The 13,144-nt window shown below is 34.9% G+C and overlaps 1 protein-coding gene across 5 annotated transcripts in view; it reads left to right on the top strand.

The window, feature by feature from the left end:
* The window catches only part of LOC127877703 (atrial natriuretic peptide-converting enzyme-like), a 167,182-nt gene that overhangs the window by 130,533 nt on the left and 23,505 nt on the right, over positions 1-13,144 (top strand). For 3 of the 5 annotated variants that reach the window (XM_052423833.1, XM_052423836.1, XM_052423835.1), the window contains exons 3-6: positions 2,344-2,496; positions 3,126-3,257; positions 5,642-5,752; positions 8,158-8,268. The exons of 1 other annotated variant lie outside the window; for it this stretch is intronic. In XM_052423833.1, coding sequence (XP_052279793.1) covers positions 2,344-2,496; positions 3,126-3,257; positions 5,642-5,752; positions 8,158-8,268 — 507 coding nt within the window. The remainder of the gene's footprint in view (positions 1-2,343; positions 2,497-3,125; positions 3,258-5,641; positions 5,753-8,157; positions 8,269-13,144) is intronic. One more of the 5 variants, XM_052423834.1, reaches the window with a different exon arrangement.

A 13,144-nucleotide genomic window follows, 5' to 3' on the forward strand; every position in this document is an offset into this window, starting at 1 on the left:
TGGTTTGCGCCAACTTTAACATTTTGCAATAACTTTTGCTATATTGAATATAGCAACTTGATATTTGGCATGCATGTGTATCTCATGGAGCTGCACATTTTGAGTGGTGAAAGGTCAAGGTCAAGTTCATCCTTCAAGGTCAGAGGTCAAATATATGTGGCCAAAATCGCTCATTATCCCCACGCTTTTTGAAAAAAAGGTGGGGATATTGTGGTTATCTCCGCCGTCCGTCCGTCTGTCTGTCTGTCTGTCTGTCCGTCCGTCCTGGCCACTATCTCCTCCTACACTAAAAGCACTAGAACCTTGAAACTTACACACATGGTAGCTATGAGCATATGTGCGACCCTGCACTATTTGGAATTTTGATCTGACCCCTGGGTCAAAAGTTATAGCGGTTGGGGTGGGGCCGCCTCAGAAATTATCACTCATTTTTTTAGGTTATTTTACATTTACTTCTTTATTTCTACACCGATTCACTTCAAATTGTTACTGGACCTCTCTTATGACAATACGGTCAATCTCAACCATGCATGGCCCCATTCCCAACCCTGGGGCGCCCCGCCCACATAGGCCACACCCACCAAAAATTTCCATTTACTATAATTTTTTCATTTCTACACGGATTCACTTCAAATTGATACTGAACTTTTGTTATGACATTAGGGTCAATCTCAACTATGCATGGCCCCAATCCCAACCCTGGGGCGCCCGCCCACATAGGCCACACCCACCAAAAAATTCCATTTACTATAATTTTTTCATTTCTACACGGATTCACTTCAAATTGATACTGAACTTCTCTAATGACATTAGGGTCAATCTCAACTATGCATGGCCCCATAACCAACCCTGGGGCCCCGCCCACATAGACCACACCCACCCAAAATTGCCTTTTCTATAATTTCTTCATTTCTACACCGATTCACTTCAAATTGATATTGAACTTCTCTTATGACAATACAGTCAATCTCAACTATGCATGGCCCCATTACCAACCCTGGGGCGCCCCGCCCACATAGACCACACCCACCCAAAATTGCCTTTTACTATAATTTCTTCATTTCTACACCGATTCACTTCAAATTGATACTGAACCTCTCTTATGACAATACGGTCAATCTCAACTATGCATGGCCCCATTACCAACCCTGGGGCCCGCCCACATAGACCACACTCGCCCAAAATTGCCTTTTACTATAATTTCTTCATTTCTACACCGATTCACTTCAAATTGATACTGAACTTCTCTTATGACAATACGGTCAATCTCAACTATGCATGGCACAATAACCAACCCTGGGGCGCCCTGCCCACATATGTCACACCCACCCAAAATTGCCTTTTACTATAACTTCTTCATTTCTACACCAATTCACTTCTAATTGATGATGAACTTCTCTTATGACAATACGGTCAATCTCAGCTATGCATGGCCCCATTACCAACCCTGGGGCACACCTAGATCAAACATTCGGCGTGGGGATACGCGTCGGCCTCTGCCGCGCCATTTCTAGTTTTATGAATACTTTTGCAATATTGAAGATAGCAACTTGATATTTGGCATGCATGTGTATTTCATGGAGCTGCACATTTTGAGTGGTGAAAGGTCAAGGCCAAGGTCATCCTTCAAGGTCAGAGGTCAAATATATGTGGCCCAAATCGCTTATTTTATGAATACTTTTGCAATATTTAAGATAGCAACTTGATATTTGGCATGCATGTGTAACTTATGGAGCTGCACACTTTGAGTGGTGAAAGGTCAAGGTCAATGTCATCCTTCAAGGTCAGAGGTCAAATATATGTGGCCCAAATCGCTTATTTTATGAATACTTTTGCAATATTGAAGATGGCAACTTGATATTTGGCATGCATGTGTATCTCATGGAGCTGCACATTTTGAGTGGTGAAAGGTCAAGGTCAAGGTCATCCTTCTAGGTCAAATATATGGGTCAAAATTGCTCATGTAATGTAACTTCTGCAATATTGAAGCTAGCAATTTTATATTTGACATGCATGTGTATCTCATGGAGCTGCACATTTTGAGTGGTGAACGGTCAAGGTCAAGGTCATCCTTCAAGGTCAAACATCATATAGGGGGACATTGTGTTTCACAAACACATCTTGTTCTACTTTTGCACCCAAAAGAGCACATGCATTCCACTTGAATGATTTAATGTTGTGGTTTACCAAGTTTGTTGATATTCAAAAAATGACCTGTGCATTTGGGCATTAAAAATTCACTGTTCTGTAAAATATCAGTTGGTTTAAAGATGCATGGAAAATTGGTTAAATAAGATGCATGTCTATGAAAATCTGATGTTATTGCTTATTGCTTTATTTCAGCCATAGATAGCCAGAAACTCATGAACAGAACAACAACAGAGGTGCCCCCATACACGTCATCAGCATCGACTGTTCCATCCTCCACCACAGAGCTTTTAAGTTCCAGTTCCACTTCATCATCACCAACATGGTCCTCTACATCAGTATCAACAGGTTATTATTTTTTGTTTTATTTTTATGTCTTAATTTCCCATACTGGAGCAAATCTTTTTTGTTTTAATTCCCTTAGGACCTCAGGGCAAACATTTTACTGGATTTTAAAGCTTACTGTTATCATACTCCCCTGCCTCCATCACCCTCTCCCCAGCATTCCCCCAAGAATACCATATTCATTGGCATGTTGAAATCCACTTTGCCTTTGTCAGGCATTGCTTTCAGATTACAGTCCTGTCCCAACTCCCCCCCCCCACTCCCCGATCCCATGTGACTCGAACAGTCAGAGAAATCTTCTTTATAAAGTAACTGTCAAATTTGAAACCTAATTGTTAAAGTTTGTTTATTGGGTGAGTTTTGACTAAAGAAATGATCTTAAATATTTTGCAAAAAGTGTGTTATTTTTATAATGTATTTTAAATTGAAAGCATTGTTGGGTTATACACATGAAGTTCAATAAAACAAATTTACGGGTTGTTATCTTTATTTTAGTTTGTCTGCATGTTTGTCTCGGAAAGAATTGCAGATTGCACTGAATAATCTGGGACAAAACATTACGTACATGCTTTAAACCTGGTTTTCACAAAGCGCGGCTAAAATTGTCTCTTTTCTTATTTCATATACATCAGTTGCTTCATCCAGTACATCACTATCTTCTACCTCACCACCCAGTACATCTTCAGTGTCATCCATCTCTTCTTCTAGTGTTATGAATAACACTACAGAGTCTTCCACGACCATTTCTACAAGTCCCATTTCAGGTAACACATTATTTTAGCAATAATTTTCAATTTAGCATAAGTGTTGTTTATAGGCAATCAAAGTCAAAATAATTAAAAAAGCCTGCATTTGGGTTTGCACTTAAGAATAAGCATTGTTTTTTTAATGATGAAAATTATGCTCTACATTGTCATTTCAAGTTATTTTGTTATCTTAAAGATTCAAAATGGTTGTCTTACATTTTTTTCTTCCTTGAGTGCTATCAGAATATGATATTCTTTATGCACTTTTTGCAGACTGATGTATGCTAATAGCAATGTAAAGTGCAATAAATATATTATTTCAACTGTTTATTATCTCCTCAATAAGTTTCAAATGCTAGTATTTAAATGTTAAGCGTATCACTTACACAAAAATGCTTAATACTTTATGGGCCAAAAGTTATACAAATTAGGATTTCTATTGAAGCAAGAGCATGACATTGTTTTCAGGTACTTTACAATTGGTTAAGAAAAGGCATATGCTAAAAATCAGAAATAATTTGGATTTTGTTATATTTGTGTGTAACTCAGTGTTAGTAACTATTTTATATTCAGATATTCTATATATTTATATTTGAAATTGTTTGAGAAGTGATCTGAGCATTTTTAATGATCCTTTTTCTCTGAATTTGAAGTTTGAGCATTAGCAAATCCTACCTACTTTTAAATGTCAATATAGGGAGACTTTTTTGGGTAAAAACAATGTAATTTGTTTAGTAAACCAAATGTAACGTTTTCCAGTAAAATAAACTATTACTGATGCAGCTATGAATGTATAAAGATTTTGATTGCACTCATAATACTGCATTTTTTTAAAAAGGACTAACTGAATATTAACAATTTGGTTAAAGCAGTAAACTGATTTTTTCAAATGTTGATGATTTATTCTAACTTTGTATAAAAATAGGATGCTTTTGCATTTGTTACCTTAAGTATAATATATACTAAATATATATATGTCCCTCATTTGCTTCCATACCCACATGTTGAATACCTGCATGTCATTGTGTGAATGGTTAACCACTTTTTGGACTTCAATAAGATTGGGTTTCATGCAATTTTCTGCATAGCTACTTTACTTTAATTGAATTATATTATATTTAAGTTGCAAATTAGTTCGCGTTTTTTATGAATTTATAATTGTGTTAATGCAGTGATCAAATTCATCAGTTTCATATTTGTGAATACACAAATTGTTTATATAAATGTATGAATGCCTCTGTTCTAAGGCTGTAACGAATACACTAGGTGACGAATAGATTATACGATACTTATCACGAATACAGGGTGGCGAATACGAATATTTATTCGCAAATATGAATTTCAATGAACAAAAGTAATGCTGACAACTTGACATGACATTATATAGTATGAAACTATGAGTATTTGTCAATTTGATTAATTGAGTATCATTGCATACTGAAAATATGAAATATAACACTTTGAAATAACTAAACACTGACTAGAACTGCTTAAACTTCTAATCCTTTGTGTGTATGTTTAAACATCAAATCACTTGTATTTACCTAAATAAACATTAAACAACCATCTAAAGATTTTTCAATTCAATGTTGTAAATATTCAACCGATGCCCGCCATTTTTGTTGATAATCTCACTGTGTAACATGGTGGGTGGGGTAAAAATGATGAAAAACGCCGGAATAAGGAGAAGAACATTTAAATATATGGGTTTATTGTATGGACCTTCATTTGTAAGGTAAGATAAGATGATTAAACTTTCAAACTCGACACCACGTTGTTTGTATTCGTCAAATATTCGGTTCAGGAGGTGGCGAATAACGAATACGATTCGTCCACAGCCGTATTCGAGTAATTCGAATATTCGAATGTATCGTTACAGCCCTACTCTGCTCCCAGAAAATGGAAACAGGGCTATATTGAAAAGTTTAAAAAAAACTATTTTGCAATCATGTCTGAACTGTTCAATGTGTTTGTATGTTTTAAAATATAGATACAGACCAACAAATACATCATAATACCTTTAATTGTCTGAATGTGCAATGTTTAGGTATGATGTTTCCCACAATAAATATGAGCCTCTCTCTGGAAAAACAGGGCTTAATGCATGTGGGTAAAGTGTTACCCCAGATTAACTGGTAAAGTCCCCACAGGCTAATCAAGGACACATTTCTGCTGTTATGGATTTTGTTGTTAAATGAGGAAGCCTCTTATAAACAAAATCTAGTTAAGATTGAACGTTTCTTCCTTTTATGTTCTGTGCCTGACATGTATATTAGCATATACAACCGGTTGTTACCAAAGTTCTGAGTTACAACAGATTTTACTGATTAAACATATTATATTACATTTCAATTCGGTCCTAGGGGCCTGGAACTTCAACCATTCACATGTCTCTGTTCCAGTGTGTGACTCAGGAGAGTTCCGCTGTGCTGATGGGTCATGTATCCGAGCCCAGTACGTCTGTGACGGGAGACCACACTGTCCCGGCGCCGATGATGAGTACCAAAGCTGCAGTAAGTTTTGTGAGAGTGTTTAGATGGATGTTTGACTGTATATTGTTTATGAATGCAGATGGTCACAGAGTATTACCTCTCCCAAATTGATTTCACAGGAAGGGACAAAAACTGCAGTAGACTAGTATTTTGCAAAAGCATTTAATGTCAGTATTAAAAGCAATCTTGGTGTATTGCTGACAAAATTTGTTTTATAACTTCCTGTGCAATTTGAGGCTTTTAACACAATGTGCAGTTAAACAGGTTTATGTATGAAAGCTTTGCAAAGTTAAGAAGTTAAATGGCTATAAAAATCCAAAATTAAAAGCAGTGGGCATTTGTTGGTTACCATTTCCATTGTGTGAAAAAACGATGTATATTCAATATGATACACAGTGGGTGGTAGAAGTTTACCATTAATGCATGTTTATTTGAGTTGTCGCACATTTAGGTTTTAATGTATAGATATATTAAACAAACATTAATGTTGCCGATAGATGCATCATTTTTGTTGTATGCAAATTGAGAGTCTTTTTATTTATACTTTTATTTGTACATATATTTTACCGACACTTATGTAATGTTTTTAATGTAAGCTTTCAGTAATAAATATCAACATGAAACTTAATGGGTGTATAAATATCAATGAGGAGAAGTGCCATGCACGAAAACCATAATGCCACTTTTTTTTAAAGACCTTTGTTGTGTTAACTTTGAATGATGAAACTTTTAAGGGCTTCATCTCAGATACGATACAAGATTTCATGAAACTTCATGGGCATGCGGAGACCTATTCCAAGAAGAGCAATTCATTACAACCACAACCCTACATTTTCTTAAATAAGAGTTATTGCCCTTTGTTGTTTTTGTATGTTGCAACTTTTTAGGGCTATATCTCAGATACAATACAATAGTTCGACATGAAACTTAATGGGTGTATTGATAATGATTTGGAGAAGTGCCATGCTTTAGAACCATAACCCTATTTATTACCTCTTTTTCAGTAGTTGTGGTAAGAGAAGTCATGTTATTATCAAATTTCTCTTTGCCAAAAATTGTTTGTATTGTTATATAAAAGTTAATATTGTTAAAATGTGCACATTTGTGTTGTATTATGCATATATTATACATTTGTTAGTCATTAACTTAGCACGTTGTGCAGTGGGATGCCCTCGACCCACACACACTTGTTCACAAGGATTATAAAATATATTGAACAGAAAAAAAGAACCATAACCCTACACTATTTTTAACAAGAGTTATTGTGTCTTGTTAAAGGATTCTACCATACATGTTTTTGCACCCATCCATATACACAATTTGGAGAGGGATATCAAGTAAACAATTGTGCTTGTTATTTTTTGTTTTAATGTTAATTTTATTTTAATAAATTTTAAAAGTGAACATTATTATTGCATTTTTTCATGATAAGCGCACAATTCTTCTTTACAGAGAGCTCTTTTCCCAAAAAATGCAGCCTATTTTTTCTGAAAAACTACACTGACATAAAATATAACTTAATTGTGGCAGACCATTTAAACCTAATTTATGACTTGTGAAATATATATATTTTCTATAAGAACATTTTCCTGTGAAGGGCAGGTAGAAAGACTTAGATTCTTTGATAAAAACTGTAGACATAAGATGAGTGACATTTGTGATCTCACACTTGGCATGTTATGAATAAAAGGGAGTAATATCATATTTCATGTTTTGACAGTGTTATTAATTAAAGTTTTGATCATTTTTATTTTATTTATAGCTGGAATTTATAACTACTTTGATTGTCAACATTTCATCTTTTAAATGAATTTTATTATTGCCTTGTTCAGTTTAGGTCTTTAGCAGTTTGATTTTTATTGCAGTGTAATTTCATGGAATTCACTTCACACAAATTATAGGCAATTAATTTGCAATAGAAACCTTCTGATGTTGTTTTGAATTGAAAACTTGTTGAATGTTTTTTTATTTAATAATTAAATTTTGTGAGGAAAATTATTTAATGTAAATTTGAAGGCGTCAACCAAACATTTAACAATATGTGCCTATTGATATTCATTAAGGCATCAAGTTAGAAAGTATTAAAGGTTATAAAATGCATGTCATTTAGTTCATTTTATTTTTTAAGAAAAACTATGCATCAATTATAATGAGAGAATTATACAGCACATGTGTGTCGACTGATACTACTATTTTGCTGTACTGCTGCAGCTTATGCGGTTGAACAAACTGATAGTACCTATTGTACTTAATAACCATGATCAGTTTGGTACAGTTAAAGGTATGCCAAGTAGTCATCGTGTTGATGATTTGTACATAATGATGGTTTACATGATGTTATTGTGATGATGATGATGATGATGATGATGATGATGATGATGATGATGATGATGATGATGATGATGATTATGTTGATGTCCTTTCAGAGTGTTCTGCAGACCAGTTCCAATGTGCCAATGGCCAGTGCATCAGTTCCAACTTTCGCTGTGATAAGGTGGCTCAATGTGACGATCTCTCTGATGAAATCAACTGCACAAGTGAGTACCCCTTGCTGTTAGTTTGTTGATGATCTCTCTGATGAAATCAACTGCACAAGTGAGTACCCCTTGCTGTTAGTTTGTTGATGATCTCTCTGATGAAATCAACTGCACAAGTGAGTACCCCTAGCTGATATTTTGTTAATGATCTTTCTGATGAAATCAACTGCGCAAGTGAGTACCCCTAGCTGATAGTTTGTTGATAATCTCTCTGATGAAATCAACTGCACAAGTGAGTACCCCTTGCTGTTAGTTTGTTGATGATCTCTCTGATGAAATCAATTGCACAAGTGAGTACCCCTTGCTGTTAGTTTGTTGATGATCTCTCTGATGAAATCAACTGCACAAGTGAGTACCCCTAGCTGTTAGTTTGTTGATGATCTCTCTGATGAAATCAATTGCACAAGTGAGTACCCCTTGCTGTTAGTTTGTTGATGATCTCTCTGATGAAATCAACTGCACAAGTAAGTACCCCTTGCTGTTAGTTTGTATGGAATGAGTGATGTATTGGACGTCATCATTGATGACGTTCAATTGAACGAATGATAAAGGGGGCTAAGTTTCGTTAAGCTGAGGCAAATCACTGCGATTTGGGAGTCTTGAAAACTGGCCGAACACGTTTGCTGAAATTTGACATGTATATGAACCAGAATGCGATCTACCTGTTGGCGTAGGCGTTATATCTGGGAAAAATCAAGTTTTCGAGTATTTTGCGTTTAAATATTTTTTATGGGAAACACAACGCGCGTAGATAAACATTGTGACGTAACGTCATAAAAAGCGCTTAGGCTAGCTTCCATCTTGTTAAGAAACAAAGAAACTAAGTTACGCGTTATTAATTCAATATATATACAGTTAGGCGTTAAATCTATAAACAACGACGTAATAATTGTGTTTGAATATCAATACGAAGTACACATGCATGTCTTTTGTGCGATCGAGTGTGATTGGTTAGATATTCATGACATAAATCTATGTTATTGTGTGCGACGAGTTGAAGAAAGGTTTACACGGCGAGGCTTTCCGAGACGTGTCGGATAAATGTAAGTACACACTGGTATTAACATGGTATTCTATTTATCCGATAATATCTTTAATAAACATGATAATCATGAGACAAATACATTATTAATTTAGGGTTTAATTATTGAATCAATAAATAAACGTGAGCAGCAAATCAATTTAGTATAAACAACACGCTTACCTTAATGACGACAATAATCCAATATTATATAACAATTACAATTATGTATGATAAACACACAATCCGAAATACGTTTTTGCATTCGTTCGATGCTTTAAACAAATAAATTACTGTTAAAAACATCCAGAGAATTTAACTAAAAATTGTTTGTTTTGACAAATAAATTACGTCACACAACATACGTCATAAATTGCGCAATCAGTTGCATGCAAAATAAAAGTACGGAAAGCCGGTTTTGAGAAATGTTTATATAGAGGAGCAAAATAGAATGATATAAACAATAACAAACGATAGAGTGGTGACGGTCTTCTCAAAATAGCATTAACTGAAATAGTTTCATGTATATTAAAATTTCTGTGATATCTTTGGTTACCATCATCAAATACACAGAAAAAATAAAATACAATGTAAGTATCACGTGTACTTAAATTTGTCCGACGAGTTGAAGAAAGGTTTACACGGCGAGGCTTGCCGTGAACAACACATCATTAGCAGCATAAAGTGCGTAACAAATAACCAAAATAATTAAACGTAATTATAATTTCACGTAGCACATTAAAATATCTATTGCGACTGACACAGTTTTGTAGCGAAATTTGATGTCTCAATTTCAGCTTTAACAGGAGTTATAAAAAAAAAATTAGTATAAACGTCACGCTTACCTAAATGACATCGTTAATCCAATGTTTGTAACAATAAGTTGACTACTTTAATCAAAAGTTTATAACAAACAATTTGAAACGATATGCACTTTTACCTTTATTAATCCATGTCTTTATCGAAACTTAGTTCAAACCACACAATTGTATTGTATTCCTATCTATGTTTACATTTATGCATGATGAACACACAATCCGAAATACGTTTTGCATTCGTTCGATGCTTTAAACAAATACTTTACAGATAAAAAACACAACGACATGTCCTTAAATTCCAGAGAGTGTAAATAAAACCATTGTGTTTCGTCACCGAAATGACGTCACACAATGTATTGCGTAGTACATTTCGTAATATAAAATCAAAGCGCTGATTGCATTGCAAAATGAATTCAACACTATCTTGAACGCAAAGCTATAATGATGTTTCAATAAAATACACAGAATTTTGTAAACACAGAAAAAGGCTTAATGCTAGTCGATAGTGTTTAAGATGGGGATGTCCGACACACTGCAGTTGTTTGCTCTTTTCACTTTTTTAATATTATAGTCATGGGAATTGAAGTTCTACTTTTTAAGGTAGCTAATCGAACGGCCTCAAAAAAAAAAAACATGTCTGCGAGTATTATGGTTACTATCATGTGATATGTAAATTAATTTTTTGAGAGAACTTTGGTTACCATCATTAAATGCACAAAAAGAAATAGGTTTTCAATTTGATTTCATCTCCCCACTCATTCCATCCCGCGAAACCCTTAAGGTGTCGCAACTCTAGTTAAGTATCTCTCTGATCAAATCAACTACCTACACAAGTGAGTACCCCTAGCTGTTAGTTTGTTAATTATCTCTCTAATTTAAGATTAATGATTTATGCTTATCATTACATTGTTCTACCAACATAGATAAAAATTGTATAATCTATTCTCCCTTAACTTACTTGTGAATACTTAATATATATTTCAGTGTGTGAAATGTAAATATTTGTGTTATATTATTATTTCATCCGCTAACGTATGATTGTATTAATTTGGTACTGGTTTGTTGATTTTTGTTGTTGTTTTTTTCTTATACAGTCCAACCCCTACTTCCGGTCACCCCTCATCGCCGGTCGCCCCGTGTAGGCGGCCGGTCTGTGCCGCGACCATCGATAAACACTATATAATGCACCCCTCTTTTAGCGGTAACCCCCTTTCTCCGGCCAGCGGCCAGCAATTTTGCATCCCAAATGTTAAATTCCCCCCATATGAGTGGTCATGCGCGAGTAAGTCAGTCATGTACACTTGCAAAATTGCACTGACGCAACGGCGAAAAAATCGATACGTACTTCCAGTCTGCGGTTTAGGCTCTGCAGTACTGAAGCGTAATGTGTGATAAACATTTTGACAGCCAGTTTGCAAATTGCAATTAATTAGCGGCAGATTATTGGGTTATCGGGTTAAAAGCAATATGCGACCGTTTGATCTTTTTGTTTCCGCACATGCGATTATCATCTATTAGTACTGGAAAAGTGATTCTTAATTTATAATTGATTATTTGTTGCTGTTGAATCATACTATTTCAAGCATTTATGACAATTATCGGCTAATTAAAAGTTAAAAAGGACAACGCAACTTTTAACCGAAATCAACTGCTCTACATGTTCTCTGTGCTACAAAGTTTTTATCCAAAAATCAATACACGCACGCATGGGTATGACGTGACATTGTACATTGGTGCATAATTTTCGCGCACTTTTGTCGGGACAAAGGAAATACATGAGGACTTTTTTGATGCTAGAATTTGTAAACGTCTCGTTAACATAAATCAATCGGGAGTGTGTTTCGGATTACAAATTATGATTCTCATTTGGGAATTTAACAAAACATTTATATTTGTTTTATATTTACAATGATTTCAATATTAATTTTGATAAAACCATTTACACGGCGAAATAAATGTTTTTATAATATTATTCATGAAAAGCACGATTACCAGTAGGATTACACCTGGTTGCTATTATCAGTCTCTTAAGTAACTGGCCACGATTTTATCATGGAGGAGATCACTGACGGGACCAATTCGTGCGGAAGGTATTACAAAGACATAAAACTGCAATAAACCAATTAAATTATCGATTTATAGTGACACATGAGTTATTCACGCATAACTGATTCACAACTGTTCCCATCTTAAGCGCATTGGGGCCAAACAACGCGCATTCTGTAAACAATGAATCATGAGAATGATCTTTTTCATTGACTTGATTCTGATGAGGATGATATTGATGATGATGATTAGAAAGATGAATAGAATATTTTTTTGAATGGAAATGTTGTTTTATAGCTGACTTTAGAAAGGAAGAAATAAAATTATTTATTGTTTAGTACATGTACACATATTTACCATTTTGTTTATACAAAAATTGAACAGTTGGCCATGTACTCATCAACTCTAGACTCCCTATGACCCAACCCCCTCTTAAAAGTCCACCCCGCTTAAGCAGCCAATTTGGCTGTTTCCCTTGACTGGCTGCTTAAGAGGGGTTGGACTGTACTGTAATATATTATGACTGTACCCTACAATTTTCCTATGCCCTTTACTTATGTATATTTTGTCTAAACGAGTTATTCGATAAAAAAGCCTGCATCTTTTTAATACGTAAAAAATCTGTACATAAATCTATTTGCTATTCATAGCCCTGACTTTTTAAATCACTACTTCTACAGATCTTGGTAAACTGGCTAAAAATGCATATTTTAACTAGCTGTCTAATGTAACCATTATTATTAAGTTGTTAGAAATCACTTCTTAATGTCCCCTAGGCTTAGCTCATTCTTCCTACATGCTGTACACACAATTAATATACCAATTTGCTTAATCCTAACGGTTTTACCTTTTGTTTCCTCGATAGGCACAGCTAACATCTCGGGTAGCCCCAACATTATCCAGTCGGCCATGATTTATGCCATTGGCAAATCCCATTGTAAATCGCCCTCGTGTGCAGTCGAGCGAACAAATCACGTCAAATGACCTAAAC

This window comes from Dreissena polymorpha, chromosome 4 (genome assembly GCF_020536995.1).
Source record: "Dreissena polymorpha isolate Duluth1 chromosome 4, UMN_Dpol_1.0, whole genome shotgun sequence".
NCBI lineage: Eukaryota > Metazoa > Mollusca > Bivalvia > Myida > Dreissenidae > Dreissena > Dreissena polymorpha.